This window comes from Sphaeramia orbicularis, chromosome 11 (assembly GCF_902148855.1).
Source record: "Sphaeramia orbicularis chromosome 11, fSphaOr1.1, whole genome shotgun sequence".
In the NCBI taxonomy this organism is placed as follows: Eukaryota; Metazoa; Chordata; class Actinopteri; order Kurtiformes; family Apogonidae; genus Sphaeramia; species Sphaeramia orbicularis.
Genome location: NC_043967.1, coordinates 53,487,786 through 53,502,889, shown reverse-complemented (window position 1 = coordinate 53,502,889; position 15,104 = coordinate 53,487,786). Strand labels below are relative to the sequence as shown.

Genomic DNA, 15,104 nt, shown 5'->3' with positions numbered 1-15,104 from the left:
AAAAAAAAACTTGTGGCAGAGCCTCCTTGTCAATCTTGAAAAGAAAAAAAAACTTGACTGTAATATACAATAAATGTTGATAGTTGTCAGCTGGTATGTCCTATAAACTAATTTTCCGTTCGAATCCAATAATGTTATTATTATCATTATTTTTTTGTCAATTAGAATAGCAGAATTTCTGCATGCTCCGTTCAAATACAGGGAGGAGATGTGCCGTGAGGCAGCGCTGTGCTGTGCCTCCAGGAGAACTGTCTCCTCCCCTCATGAACTCTGCTGGTACCCAGAGAAAATATTGTCGCTGTCCCTCTGTATATCGCAGTTCAAATGCTTTCAAACACTCTGATTATATGCTCTATCCTTCCATAATCTGCATAATGTACGGAATGTATTTCTGTAATGTGTTTAGGCTCGCAGATTAATCATAAAACCGCAGTGAAAAAGTCACTAGGGGAGGCAAACAGTACCCTGCCTCATGATAGATGGCGCCTGTGAGTCCACAGATTCATGCACTTATAATCTTCTTCATTCTTTTTTATACACTTTAATTCACCAGGATCGGCGCATGGATTTCATGTACAAATAAAGGTAAGACCATAAACTTGTTTTATTTTTAGTTTGAAATGGCTCTTTTTGAAGGTTTCCTGTTGAGTTCCTGCCAGTCTACCTATGCTGACTATGTGCACAGCCCATATACCCAGGCCGTTCCTTTGGCTCACTCTCTCTATTCCAGTTTCTCAGGCCACCATATATTTGTAGATCTGGCTCTGAAAGAGTCAGTGCCTCCCCAGCCATGAACCCACTGCACGTCACTGGGAGGTGATAATAATAATAATAATAATAATAATAATAATAATAATAATGATAATGAATTGGCTATGGTCTAATACAAGCCAAAGGTTTGTTTCACTGTAATCACTGTAACATATGCATTTAAGGTGATATTTTTAGTCATTTTGTGTTTTATCCTATGAGTTAACAGTCACTTAACAGTCAGTTCACCTCTCCATAGGATGGCATTGCACGCACATCGACACGTCTCCTCTCGTCAGTAAACGACGCTGAGGGATGAGACTGTGTTGACCAAAGGGAGCGGTTACTGGAGCGGACCAGAACCACTACTGTCACTGGTCATTGGGTGTCACTCGTCATTATCAGTTTGATCTTTTCAGACAATCATTTTTCAGTGCTCCATTGAATCTGACTGTAATGTTTTCTAAATGTCTACTCTGAGTACGTTTTACAGCCTGTACTTCTTTACTTTCACTTGGTAATGAACTGCGTCAGTACTTTCTGTGTCTGTAAATCTAAAGAATGGTTGTAGGTTTTTCAAATTCTGTCACTTTGTCAGTGCAGTGAAAACATGAGGCCCTTTTCCACCACAGGAACTTTTGCAGGAACTTTCTGTATTACCCTGAACTTTCAAAGTTCCTGGTGCGTTTCCACCGAAAATTACCCAGGTAAATGACTTTCCCCCGGCCCTGAATTTACCCTGAAAAAGTTCCTGGTACAGAGGTAGTACTGTTCAGATTACCAGGAACTTTAAGGGGCGGGGCTGTGTGCTGCAGAAGGCTGAGTGGTGGACTAGACTGACAGCGTTGCCGCATTCTGTTCACCGCCAATATTTAACTCATTTAATTTCCACAAGTTTTGTATTTTGATCATTCAGAAAATGGACCAAAAGAGAAGCTGCAACAAGTGGACGGACGATGAGGAAATTCAGACGGACTTTGAATCGCCGACACGAAACGAGCGAGTAGAAGCTGTCGGAGCCAAATATAAGACACAAGCCTAAAGAAATACGAGAAAAGAAGAAGAAATTTATGCAGAATTAAAAGAAACTAAAGGAGCACAACGGTCACAGTGGATCTGACTGTGGAACAAACCAATGGTCTGAATATGACACAAATATTCTCTGTTTAGTTGGTTCATGCTGTAACAGTAGTCAGCGGTACATCAGCTGTTTAGTCAGAAGTGAAGTCCAGTTATCCTAATGCTAATGCTAATGCTAACTGGTCAACAGTCTGACACTAAACCTAAATCAGAACTGGATGGATTCGTGTTGTCGCTGTGAGCTGAACACTGATTTATTCTGTATGTTTGTGATTTCCACCTGAAATGGACCGGACGGACTCGCCTGTTTTTCTGAACCTGCGGCTCATTTGTGTCCTGGTCCAACATCTACTGTTTACAACGACCCAGGTCAGACATGTGACCCCTAACCCTAACGGCCCAGGTCAGACAGGTCACAGGTCACATGACACAGGCAGGAATCTGTCATCATGTGTTCTGTTATTCCTTTTAGCATTTTTATTACTTTTCCTGTAGGAAAGTGAAAAAGGGACCAGGACCATGGAGTTCCAGACCGGCTGTCCTGGACCACCTGGTCCACACACTGGTCCAGACCCTGGTCCAGAAGCCTGAACCTTTCAAACATGTTTATTTCCCTTTTAATCTCAAGTCACCTTGGTTTTTTTTTTTTTTTTTTTTTTTTTTTTTAACCTTTTGTTTTGTTTCAATTTTTAATAAAAAAAAATCTAACCTAATGCTGTCTGTTCATTTACAAGACATCAAATATGAGTAGAGTATAAGTACTTTTATCAGTAATATGCAGTTGAATTAAATGCAGGTATTTGAGTAAATCTGTCAGACTTTAGGTTGAACCTGGACTAGATCTGTAAAACAATAGAAATGAAACAGAACCATCCATCACACTGAAAGTTAGATGTGATTGAGTTTAAGGAATGAGAAGTTGAAAACACATGTTCTACCATTTTTAAATACAAATTAAGGATCTGTAATGATGGTTAACTTCATTTCAAATGTATTCCAGATGGATTAAGTGATTCAACAACCAGTAAAATGTTAAACCCAACCTGTGCACTTCAGCTCTGTGTCATTTTATTGAACTAGAGGTTAGTTTGTGAATGGACATGAACTGGACTACAGGTTCTGGTTCTGCTCCTCATACATCATCAACCTGATTTGAATAAATTACCCTGAACTTTGGGGTGCCATGGAAACGCAATTACCAGGAACTCTTTTACCCCAAATAAGTTCCTGGTAAATAAGTTCCTGGGCTTTGGTGGAAAAGGGCCTAATGTCAACTACAGTTTAAGACAAATGAGGCTGTACTTACTCAGTCATCTTAGATGTCATGTTTCAGGAGTATTTCTGGAACAGCTCTGTGTCAGTCCACTTCAAGGCTTGTGTGATGGATTTGGACGAACCTTTGTTCACAGGAGTACTTTCAGTTTACATACTGTCCTTAAATTATATTCAGGAACTTACATTCTTTGGAGCCTGTTTGGTGACGTGAGAAAAAAACCCCATTTGCACTGGCCACGATTTAAATCAAAGCTCTTCCGTATGATGAGTCATTCTTACACTTTTCTTTTTGTTCATTTCAGATGCTCCTAATAAGTGTGTGTCAAACTAAAATGTAAAGAAATACACCAGGTTTTCAAACTCAAAAATGTTTAATTCTCATATACTGCTCATATTTCTGGTAAAGGTCTGACTAATCATTTTATTCGGTCTGAATGAAATAATTGGCCCGAACCTGGCTGAGCCTCCTGTCAATCATCCATTACCACCATCCCACATCTGGTACCGGTACCTCTGAATGCTGCTGATGAATGAAGGATGCAGATCCAGTCCAGTAGTCTGGTGGACTGGACTGAACACAGGTCTGCACAAAACCACATTTGTACTCATACTCTGTGTACATGTACTCATACTCTGTGTACATGTACTTATACTCTGTGTACATGTACTTATACTCTGTGTACATGTATTCATACTCTGTGTACATGTACTTATACTCTGTGTACATGTACTTATACTCTGTGTACATGTACTTATACTCTGTGTACATGTATTCATACTCTGTGTACATGTACTTATACTCTGTGTACATGTACTTATACTCTGTGTACATGTATTCATACTCTGTGTACATGTACTTGGAGTCCCACACTGTAGGATGATAAATGTATGGACTATGAAACCTCTAATGTTTACAGACAATGAACAGACCACATGCACAGACCACCTGACTGGAGACCCTGAGCCAGCGCTGCACAGACCACACCCTTAATTACAGACCACACCCTTAAACACAGACCACACCCATAAATGCAGACCACACCCATAAATACAGACCACACCCTTAAACGCAGCCCACACCCTGAAACACAGACCACACCCATAAATGCAGACCACACCCATAAACACAGACCACAGCCTTAAACGCAGACCACACCCTTAAACACAGACCACACCCATAAATACAGACCACACCCTTAAACACAGGCCACACCCTGAAACACAGACCACACCCTTAATTACAGACCACACCCATAAATGCAGACCACACCCATAAACACAGACCACACCCTTAAATGCAGACCACACCCTTAAACACAGACCACACCCTTAAACATAGGCCACACCCTTAAACACAGACCACACCCATAAATACAGACCACACCCTTAAACACAGACCACACCCATTCGCCCCCCCCAGGATAGCTTTCCACCTGGACCTGATGGAAAGCTATCTGTGGGGGGGGGGGGGGGGTACCAGTACACCCAAGCCGCTCCTCCATGGATGTAGTTCTGACTAATGCTTTCTATCAGGTCCGACAAATAAATGAATACACATTTGCACTCTTCTGCTGTTTATGTTTTCTTTACTGCTGGTGAATGTAATTTTATTTGACTTCATTAATGCCAACTCCCATCACCGCATCGTGTCCTGTCAGGAAGCCGGGCTACAGGCTCCGAGCGCCGGTTCCTGTCCGGCTTCCACACCGGTGCACTTGGAGGGCTTGATCCATGTGCGAAGCGGGGCTTGGAGGTTGGAGCACAGCTTGGTTCTGAGTTTTGTAAATCAAACTAGTTCCATGGTCTGTAAACGGAACCGGTTAGGAGAACGGAAAAAACTTCCCGCTCCCCTGAAGGCTTTTCAGTGGCACAGGTAGAAGGAGCTCCTGCCTGGATCAGGGACCACTGTCCCACTGACACAGAGAAACAGAGCCAATTTAATTTTTTTCAGGAAACAGTATCTCATAAACTCAGAAAAACAGAGCAATTTTTTTTCCCCAGAAAACAGTATCTCTAAAACTGATGCCTTCACAGTTCCATATGTCATCCCTTACTGGAATAAATATGTGGAATACTTTGACTGGAAAAAGGTCTTATCCAACCCATACCTGTTGACCGACAAAGTTAGAGAAATTTAGTGTAAAATAATTCATAAGTTTTACCCATCTAATGATCATATTGTTAAAAGATTCAAAAGAGACATTGATGTGAAATGCACTTTCTGTTCTGTGAACACTGAAACAGTTTCTCATTTATTTTGGCACTGCCTGGATGTCCAAAGCTTTTGGTTTGATATTTGTAATTTTGTTGCTAGATACATTGAAAAAGATCTCAAGTTGTTTTGGAGAGATGTGCTTTTTGGCCTCTTTGATATTAATAGAAATAAGACCAGTTCTAATGAAACATTTATTATTAACCTTATCATTCTTTTGGCAAAATTCCACATTCACAAATGCAAGTTCTCTCAGCAAAAAACCTCTTTTACCGCTTTTCACAGTGAGGTCAAACAGTACATCGACTCAGTTAAGTTTTCTCTTAATCAAAAGGCAACAAGAACTGTGAACATCTGTATACATTTTGGCATTTGTTTTGTAAACCCCCCCACCCCCTGGCAAGTTATATGATGTGATTCTCATGTTTTATGTTAAATACTTGTAATTTTACAAACCTTGCACAGTTTATTATTTGCTGAAAATCTTCATCTTTGAAAAACTGGCAAATGATAACTAAACTATATTTAAAAAAAAAAAAACTGAAACAAAACAAAAAAAAACACTTCCTGAAGCAGTCACGTGGTACAGCCGGGCAGCGATGCTTCGGACGTCATCATTGCGGCTCCTCCCCTAAACGAAGCAAGCCTCGACACGCGCTTCACGGACACGCCCCCTCCATTACCGGACACGCGCTTCGAAGCTTCGGCACATCTCCTAACATCACTAAAATACAGTTTCATCCAGCTTTATTTTGAAAGCTTCCTGTTGGGTTTCTGCCAGTCCACCTGGGTCTGCTTGATGCAGGGACTTTATAAACTGGCGGCGAAGAAGAAGAAGGAGCAGCGGCAGATAAAAGAGGCGAAGAAGAAGAAGCCGGTCCTCCATTGGTTTTGATATTAGCTCAGTTAGCTTAGCTTAGCTTAGCTTAGCTCGCTAGCTGCTAACACACTGGTCTGTGTGATGGAGATAAACTGTGTTTCTGACGGACTTTGTGTAAAGAACAACCGAACAATGTCCCTAAAACTCCAGATGTTGAGGTCGTTGGTGGAGCAGAGACTAACTGCAGCAGCTGAGGAGATATTTGGACTGGTGGAAAGAACCAGGGTAGAGTACGAAGAGGAACTTTGTCAAACTAAGAGGAAAACCAGAGACAAAAACAAATACTGGACTCTGTTCTGAATCCGCAGGTCGTGGCTCATCCTCCAGGTTTGGTCCATGTTTACATCTTATCTGTGTTTTCTGGTGTAAATCATGTTAGATAAATATCCGTCATGCACTTTATTGTTATTTATGCACCTCCATTCTACTGGAAATGTACATTTTACTTTGCACATAACAGTTTATTGATGCACCTTACTGTTTTACTGTTTTACCAGTTCTGTTTTTATTTACTTCTTACTTATTATGTATAGTGTGTTTGTGTGTTTGCTTTGTATTCTATTTGTGTTCTATGTCTTTTAATCTGTTCTTGTATTTTACTCTGTTATTTTGGTTTTTATTTATTTTTCTGTTCGGCACTTTGGTCCACTGTGGTTGTTTTAAAGTGTTTTACAAATAAAGTTGATTGGATTTGTTTTATCCTGTAGTCATTGGTATCTATCTATCTATCTATCTATCTGAAGGCATATTCACTGACTTTTCTAATTCATTAAACTTAAGTGTATAATGTCAGTGTTTACCATGTGTGTATTATTGTGTGTTGTGTATTATTTGCAGATGTTCAGGATCTTCCGGTGTTGAAAGAGGATATTCCCTTTGATCAGGAGGAGGACTGGACCAGTCCTAGTGTAGACCCAGACCCAGAACCCTCCCTCATGAAAGAGGAACAGGAGGAGATGAAGATCAATGACACAGAGCAGCTCATTCCACTGTCAGGTAGTTTAGGACGTCAACCTGGACTGATCACAGGTTTTATTTCGGATTTCTTCTCACTGATATCTGGGGTTTGGACGTCAGCTGATTCCATGTCCAGATCCAGTACCAGTGTGCAAATAAGAAGCTGAAAAAGTCACTGTTCTTCAGTTTTCTCCCCAACTGTGATCTGAGCTGTTGTAAACATCAACATGATTAGTGAATTAAATACAGGAAAATACATGATTATCACTAAAAAATGCAAAATACAGAGCATAACGTCAGCTTCCTGATAAAACCTGCATGTGACTTTTTGGCAAATTTTACAGGAGGAACAAAAAAACTGTTTATATAACAGGAAACTGTAAAATATGACAAAAAAAATCTGTTCCTTTAATGTTGGTACTTATGATGGAATGTAAACAACTTCACAGGAGACTGAAATTTGAAGCTATAATAGGGGAGATAGCAGGTTTTTATTCCCAACCAAAATGTCACTTAGTAGGTTTTTATCAGGACGCTGACGATAATATTATAATAAATGGTGATAAATCACCTAAAAGTTAAACCTAGAGATAAAATCATTTTTGAACTGCCATAAAAGTAGTACTGGGTCTTTATTGGTTAAATGTTGTTATATTGTTTCTTCCTTTTGTTTGTCGTCCCATGGGCAGAATTCGCCTCCACGGCAGCGTTTCCTGAGTCCCATCCATCTGGACTGGATTCACCACAGTCACAGAATGCATTCATGTTTTTAGATCCAGAAAGTCCTTGTGGAAAACACCAGAGGATGAACACAGAGGGTCTACAGGTAAGAGTAGACACATCAACACAAATCCTTCTGCAGATGCTGAAGTTCAGCTGTGGAATTCAGTGGATCTGATCCTGAACTGTTGTTCTGTTTGAAGTTGGTGGAATCTGTTCTCACCACCAAACCCGGTGGTGAACAAATCATAAATGAATACCATGAAACGCAGACGTTGTCGGATGTTTCCAGAAGGAAGATGGTGAAAATACTGACAGCCGACATGACCGAGAAGAACGGGTATGTTTCCCACAACATTTCTACAACTACATTGTAGCTTTAGTTTTAATTAAATCCAAAAAATGACTGAGGAATCTTTTCTGCAGAACGTCTCCATCCAGAGAAGTAAAAGAAATGTACGCCAGAGGAATCATCACCTTATTCCCCAACCTCAGAGACCCGTTGTCCAAGAACGGATTATGTGAGTTGAACCATGAATGTCTGTGGCTCCAATGATGGAAAACTTGGAAAACTATTAAAATAATTTTTTTGTTTATTTCTTTGAGATCTCTTGGGAAAAGTCAACAATTATTTTTTTCGGTCTTCATGCTCCTTACCTTTTTGAGAAATTGGCGATTTTGTGATGAAAATACACTATATTGACAAAAGTCTGTGGACCCGTTGAGTTCAGGTGTTTCTTTTCTGACAGGGGTCTGGGATATAAAACAATGACTAATGTCAGAATGAAGTTTTATATTATGGGATAAATATCAGTGCATTGGTTAGTTTGGGTTAAATTGTTATCTTTGCTTCCAAAAATTGCTCAGAGATGGTTTTGACTTCATTTCTTTCAACATGGATTTCTTTTTTTTTTTTTTTGTCAACGATTTTAAATGTTCTCCCTCCTAAATTTCTAAAATATTTTTCCTGGTCTGACTGTAAATAATAATTTTCTACCACAACTAACCATCTACTTTCTTCACGTCTTACTGAGGAAGAAAAATCTACTGTTAAACTTTTAGGAAATATTGATGTTTTTATCTCAAATCCTCATGAACAGGACTTCTTACAGCTGCAGACATGATGTGTCCCAATACTTTTGTCCATATTGTGTACGTCACAGCTCTGACCATCGGTTACTTTCATTGCAGATTAATCTGTCGACATTGTAATTAATCTATTAGTTCTTCACTCTCTGACCTACTTCACATGACTTGGAATTTTCTACTGAAAAGAAAAAGAATAAGACAGAAGGCCGAGAGTTACAACTTTACATTAAAATCAATAAGTTCTAAATTAAATAAATTAATAAAATAATCACAAGTGTAGAGGAAGGAGATAATCTGAGCTGTAGAGTGTCTCACATCTTTTATTATATTTTACTCTGATAATTTAACGTTTTTCAGTTAGGTTTCTCCAGATTATTGACCAGGACAGGAAACATACGACTGGTCCCAGAACAGTTGTTGAGGAGTTTTTAAAAATGTCTGTGATCTGTGGAACACCCTGAATCTGACCAGGATATGGTTTACATATATGTTACAAGTAACAACTGTTTTTGATGTTTGTTGCTCTTTAAGGAGCACTATTATGACGCTGAAACCGGCAGCGGATACTTGGCCTGGAGGATCAAAACCATCCAGAGATCCATTCCTAAAGAGAGACGAGCATCAGTTCAAGGTAACGAAGAAAACCGAGCAGAAATGAACGGAGCACCAAGTCAGAGCCAGAGTTTGACACTGGGTCTCTGCAGATCGATTAGATATGTAGACTAATAATCAGAATTTTAGATCTTAAAATGTCTGAGATTTGAGTTTGACGAGTCTTAAAAATAGATTAGAATATGAAGTTAGCATTAGTTTCATAAAGTCAAATAAGTTCTGTCTCTTTCGGGGGAAAAAAATGTAAAACTAGAAAAACAAGGTGGGAAGGAAGGTACGTGTTTGGGTTAGAAAAAGGAAAGAGAGAATAGAGAGGAATGAAAAAAACGAAGGAATGAAGTAATAAAGTAAAGAAAGAAAAGGTAGGAGAGAAAAAAGTAGGAAGGAATGAAGGAAAGAAAGAAGGATGGAAGGAAAAGGGAAGGTAGGGATGAAGGACAGAAAGAGAAGTAGTTAGGAAGGAAAGAAAGAAAGGGAATGTAGGAAAGAAAATGAAAGAAATTAAGAAGGTAAGAAGCAATAAAGTAAAGAAAAAAGGTAGGAGAGAAAGAAAAAGTAGGAAGGAATGAAGGAAAGAAAGGATGGAAGGAAAAGGGAAGGTAGGGATGAAGGAAAAAGAAAAAGTAGGAAGGAAAGAAGGAAATTAAGAAGGAAAGGTGAGTAGGTTGTAGGGTAGGAGGTTAGGAAACATGTCGTGTCTTTTTTTCATCTGTTTTTTTGTTTCCAGTTTTTTAAACGTAAATAGTTTCTTGTTTCTTTCACTAAACAAATCAAACCAGACATTTTAGGTCTCTGTCTGGTTAAACTTTTCCACCATTTCAGGTGTTTTTCACCCAATCGATGAATTATTTAATGATGAGAATAATCTTCAGGGTCAGTGTTGACTGTAAATAATCAAACATTAAATGTCATTAACATGTTTTATAGAAGCGTCGGAACTTAATGGAGATGATGATGTGACTGAAGTGTGTTTCAGGTCCACGTTCTTCTAAACGCCAGAGGACGAACACGGACGCTCAGCAGGTACGAGTCCACACATCAGCTGTAGGTGGTCTGTTCAGCGGTGGACGTCAGTGGATCTGATCCTGAACTGTTGTTCTGTTTGAAGTTGGTGGAATCCGTCCTCATCACAAAACCTGGCGGTGAACGAATCATAAACGAATACAATGAAACCCAGACGCTGTCGGACGTTTCCAGAAGGAAGATGGTGAAACTACTGACAGACGACATGACCGAGAAGAACGGGTACGTCTGCGTCTGTATTGAACCCTTCATGCATGAATGATGAGAGCCTCAGTCCAGATTTTCAAAACAAACGAACGTCCTGTCCCCTCAAATTAAAGTTTTCGAAGGGAGGGAAAAGCTGCAGAACAGCAGGAGGTTTAGAGGAACGAGTAAAGGGTCTGTAAGTTTCACTTTCACTTTAAGGTCTGCGTGTACTCATTCTGTGGTACGTACGCTAGTGATGCGCAAGTTTTTTTTTTTTTTGTTTTTTTTTTTAACCCGTGGGGCTTTTGTGGAATTATTGCAGCTGACCCAAACCACCCAGCAAATGAACTGACATTCTTTTGACCCACCCCCACCTGACCTGTGAGTAACCCACTGAGCTTCGCATAACGTATGGTGCAGAACGAACCCCCGTATAACCCCTGGACGGACCTGTCCATAGACTGGCTACAGCAGTTGGTAAGCATATGGCCTGTGGGCCAAAACCAGCCCACCAAAGGTTCTAATGTGTCCCACAGTCTGAATTTGGAAAGTGCCAAAATGATCCTGAAGTTATTAAGAGTCAAAGGTGTCATAGTTGTTTTAGATCAGGTTCCACATTCAGTCCAACTGGGATCTACAGTCAAATAATAGTATAACTAGAAAAGCACTTGGAGAGCACAGACCTCGCCAAGGCAGATCAGTCCCCCCCCATCACCAAAATTTTATCATTTGTTCCTTGTACCAGTATTAACATTTCCTGAAATTTTCATGAAAATCCCTCCATAACTTTTTGAGTTATCTTGCAAACTCACTAACAAACAAACTTGAGAAGCACTCAGAGAGCACAGACCTCTGCCAAGGCAGACCCCCCCCCCCCCCCACACACACACACACGCACACCACCCCCGATCACCACCAAAATGTAGTAATTTCTTCCTTGTGCCAGTATCAATATTTTCTGAAATTTTCATGAAAATCCCTCCATAACTTTTTTAGTTATCTTGCTAACTAACCAACAAACAAACAAACAAACTCTGATGAAAACATAACCTCCGCCGTTCCTTGGCAGAGGTACCAAACCCTGGCAAAAACATTACCTCCTTGGTGGTGGTATAACCTACAAATAATGACTCCAAATTTAAATCCAAATTTCATTGTAAGAAGTTGGTATGGGATCGGTATCAGCAAAAGTAATCCTAAAAAAAAAAATCATGTCGGAAGCAAAAAATGCAGATCAGGACATCCTTAGTTTATATCCTGTTAGCTTTAGTGGTGCTTTCCCTGCTGACGCCGTAGTGCAGCAGGTCTGACCTGTCTGTTTAGTGTTGGCTTCTTGGCTCTGCCCTGGTTTGTCAGACTGCCTTCCTTCTGTAGTGGCCTCCCTGGCGCTGCCTCCACTCTACCCACCTTTAAATACAGCTCCATTTTCCAGCTGCTCATTAACTCATCAGTTTGTGCATAATCACATCACAGTTATCCTGTCTACAATCTCCATGGCGACAGCACCTATCCCAGCAAGCGTCTCACATGTGCAGAGAAGCAGCGGCTCATCAGGGAACGCAAGAAGGCTGAACTGGGTGTAGCCGTCTTCAGAGCGATGGATGCCGCCAGGAAGCGCCTGAAGAGGAAGCAGGACCCTGAGGCTGCTCGGGAGCGCGACAGGATTCGAATGGCCAAGTACCGCGCTCGAGTGAAGATGCGAAAAGATGCTGAGCGAGCCTCGGCTGCCTACGCCGCGAAGTCCAGCCACGGTTGAACTCGACAAGGACAGATTTTAAACCAGGGCTCCAGAGATTCACAGACTTTTAAGACAGAATTGGTACAATGTAGCACATGTGATGATTAAAGGTGGGGTAGGAGATCCTGGAAAAAGGGTTCGAGCAAGTTACAGTTTGAAAATACACAATTCAACTGTCCAAACCCCTTTCTTCAGACGCCCCCCCCAAAGCCACGCCTCCAGAGTACTGGAACGCACACTGCTTGTCCTGATGGTTGGACATGTTTGTGCAGCATCAGTCCGTCCCCACCCCACGTACATGTGGATCCATGCGAACCTCTGAATTCAGCTCTGCAGGCGCCCCTGTTCATCATTAGATTACATTAGAAGTTGGACGTTTCATTTGTTATTTTGATACGTGTTCCAGTTTGTGTCCTACTTGTATTACCTATAAGAACGAGGGGGGGTGGGGGTGTATACATGGGCACGGACTGCAGAAGTGACAGTGAAACTTAGCGGTACTAGTTACTCTACGTCTCCCGTTCTTTAATCTTTGTGAACTTTCATTTGAGGGGGCAGGACAGTTTTTTTGTATGAAACTGTATGGTGTGGTGGTGCACAAACGTCAGTTCATTCAGTCATTTGGATGTGACGCTTAAAATGATTGGATGGTGTTTTTTCAGTCCTGTCTGTTCCGCAGGTGACTAAAAGTTTTTATTTTTGTGTCAGAGCATTTAATTAATTGGTTGCAATCGGGGTGTGAAGGGGATTTTAAGGAATATAGTAAAAATGCTCCAGGAAAACATCTCCTACCCCACCTTTAAGTTCAGATCATGCATTGGTGAAATGCAGAATATTAACACTCTTTAAAAGACGATCTAGAATATAGAAACATCCCACTGTTTTTAAATGGTTGTACATTATTTTATATTTCATGAGAATGTAACATATTTATTGTCATAAAGTTTGCATTCAGTGTACTATAAATAAGTTATGGAACATTTGTGACTTGCTTTTTTTTTTTTTTTTTTTTTAAACATTAAGGATCTTCATGACACATTGACACAGTAGTCTGCAGCTCCGTAACCATAGTGGACCTGCAGCTCCATAACTGATACTCCTCCCCATAAGTTCACAAATGCACACATTTTTTGCTCAAACATTGGTAGTATGATAGATAAATATGTTATGTAGCATATCCATACCAATTTGGAATAATATTTGAGCAAGAACAGCATGTGATGCACTTTTGTGCAAACCATAAATAACTGCTGTATCATTTCTAAATGTTAACGTGTTCTTTTGTTGGAAGCTCCAAGAATAAGTCCGGATTCTTTTAGGTCTCATTTTTAAAAATTTATTATTGACTTGAATTAATTATTGAATCATACTATAACCTTTTTCTTTATTTTATCTTATCAGATATGAAATACTCAAATTAATCACCCTTGAGTAAACATTTAACTTTTACCATTTTTTAAAAAAATTTCTCAATGTAATTTTACTAAAGTAAAAGAATCTGAATCTGTATATATGTCTGCAGTCTACTACTGCAGTTTTTCTCTTTGTCAACACACACCACACAAAAGCCTCAGCAGAATGCCTGTGTCTCAGATGCATTCTACCACATATCTCCACACTCAATTTAAAAAAAAAAAAAAAATCACTGATCAGTTCACATCATTGTCAGTCATGTTCACACCAAGATCCAAACCACAAGCATCACTCAGACAACTCTGAGATGTGCATCACCAAGAACTGAACCAACATCCAAATCTCACACACTCATCCCACACACACAGTGCACTGGCACCACACTCACACAGCCAGAACACCAAAACTATAAAACGTACAAAGCCAGCGTTCATGAACATGTATCAAAGCCATGGCACAACCCAACAGAGCTCTAAGAAAGCAGAAATAACACAAACACAGAGAAACGGACACGTCTCCACAGACACACAAAAAACTACTAATCTGTCCATATAACGGCTCAATGTCATTTAATATGTGACAGAGCGACGGCTCAACATTATTAATATGCAATGGAGTGTGATGGCCGTCAGCCATTTTGTCTGTTTCTCTGTGTTCTCCTCCATGTTAGCTCTAGTCGGCTCCGCCCCCTGACCACACACCTGACCAGACCCTGGATAAGAGTCCTGGAAACAAAGAAGGCTCTGTGTTCCTCCTGCATGGCCCTTTGACTTTTGGTTTTGTTTATTTGGTTCTTTTGGTTTCTTTGTTCTCACATGCATCCACACATCCTCCACCTCACCACTGATGAATGATTTTCACCTGAGTAAGCTGGATTTGAGTTAGAGTTATTCAAATTACATTACCTTTAATTGTCACTGTGCGGACCTTCCCTTCCTTTGTTATGCTCTCATACCAGCTGGGTATAATGGGAGCAAGGACTTAATGTTATTAATATGCAGCGGAGCAACGGCTCAACATTATTAATATGCAACAGCGCAACTTTACTAATATGCAACGGAGCAACGGTTCAAAGTTACATGCGGAATAATAAAAGAAATGAACAAGAAAAACACAGACCTCCGCCAAGACAGATCTGTGTGTCCCGTCCCCCCATCACCACCAAAATG

General features: G+C 40.3%; 1 protein-coding gene across 1 annotated transcript in view; it reads left to right on the top strand.

The window, feature by feature from the left end:
* Positions 1 to 15,104, top strand: part of LOC115428216 (uncharacterized) — a 250,354-nt gene that overhangs the window by 224,455 nt on the left and 10,795 nt on the right. The window contains exons 8-12 of the mRNA XM_030147055.1: positions 8,078 to 8,214; positions 8,301 to 8,391; positions 9,492 to 9,594; positions 10,552 to 10,598; positions 10,684 to 10,820. Coding sequence (XP_030002915.1) covers positions 8,078 to 8,214; positions 8,301 to 8,391; positions 9,492 to 9,594; positions 10,552 to 10,598; positions 10,684 to 10,820 — 515 coding nt within the window. The remainder of the gene's footprint in view (positions 1 to 8,077; positions 8,215 to 8,300; positions 8,392 to 9,491; positions 9,595 to 10,551; positions 10,599 to 10,683; positions 10,821 to 15,104) is intronic.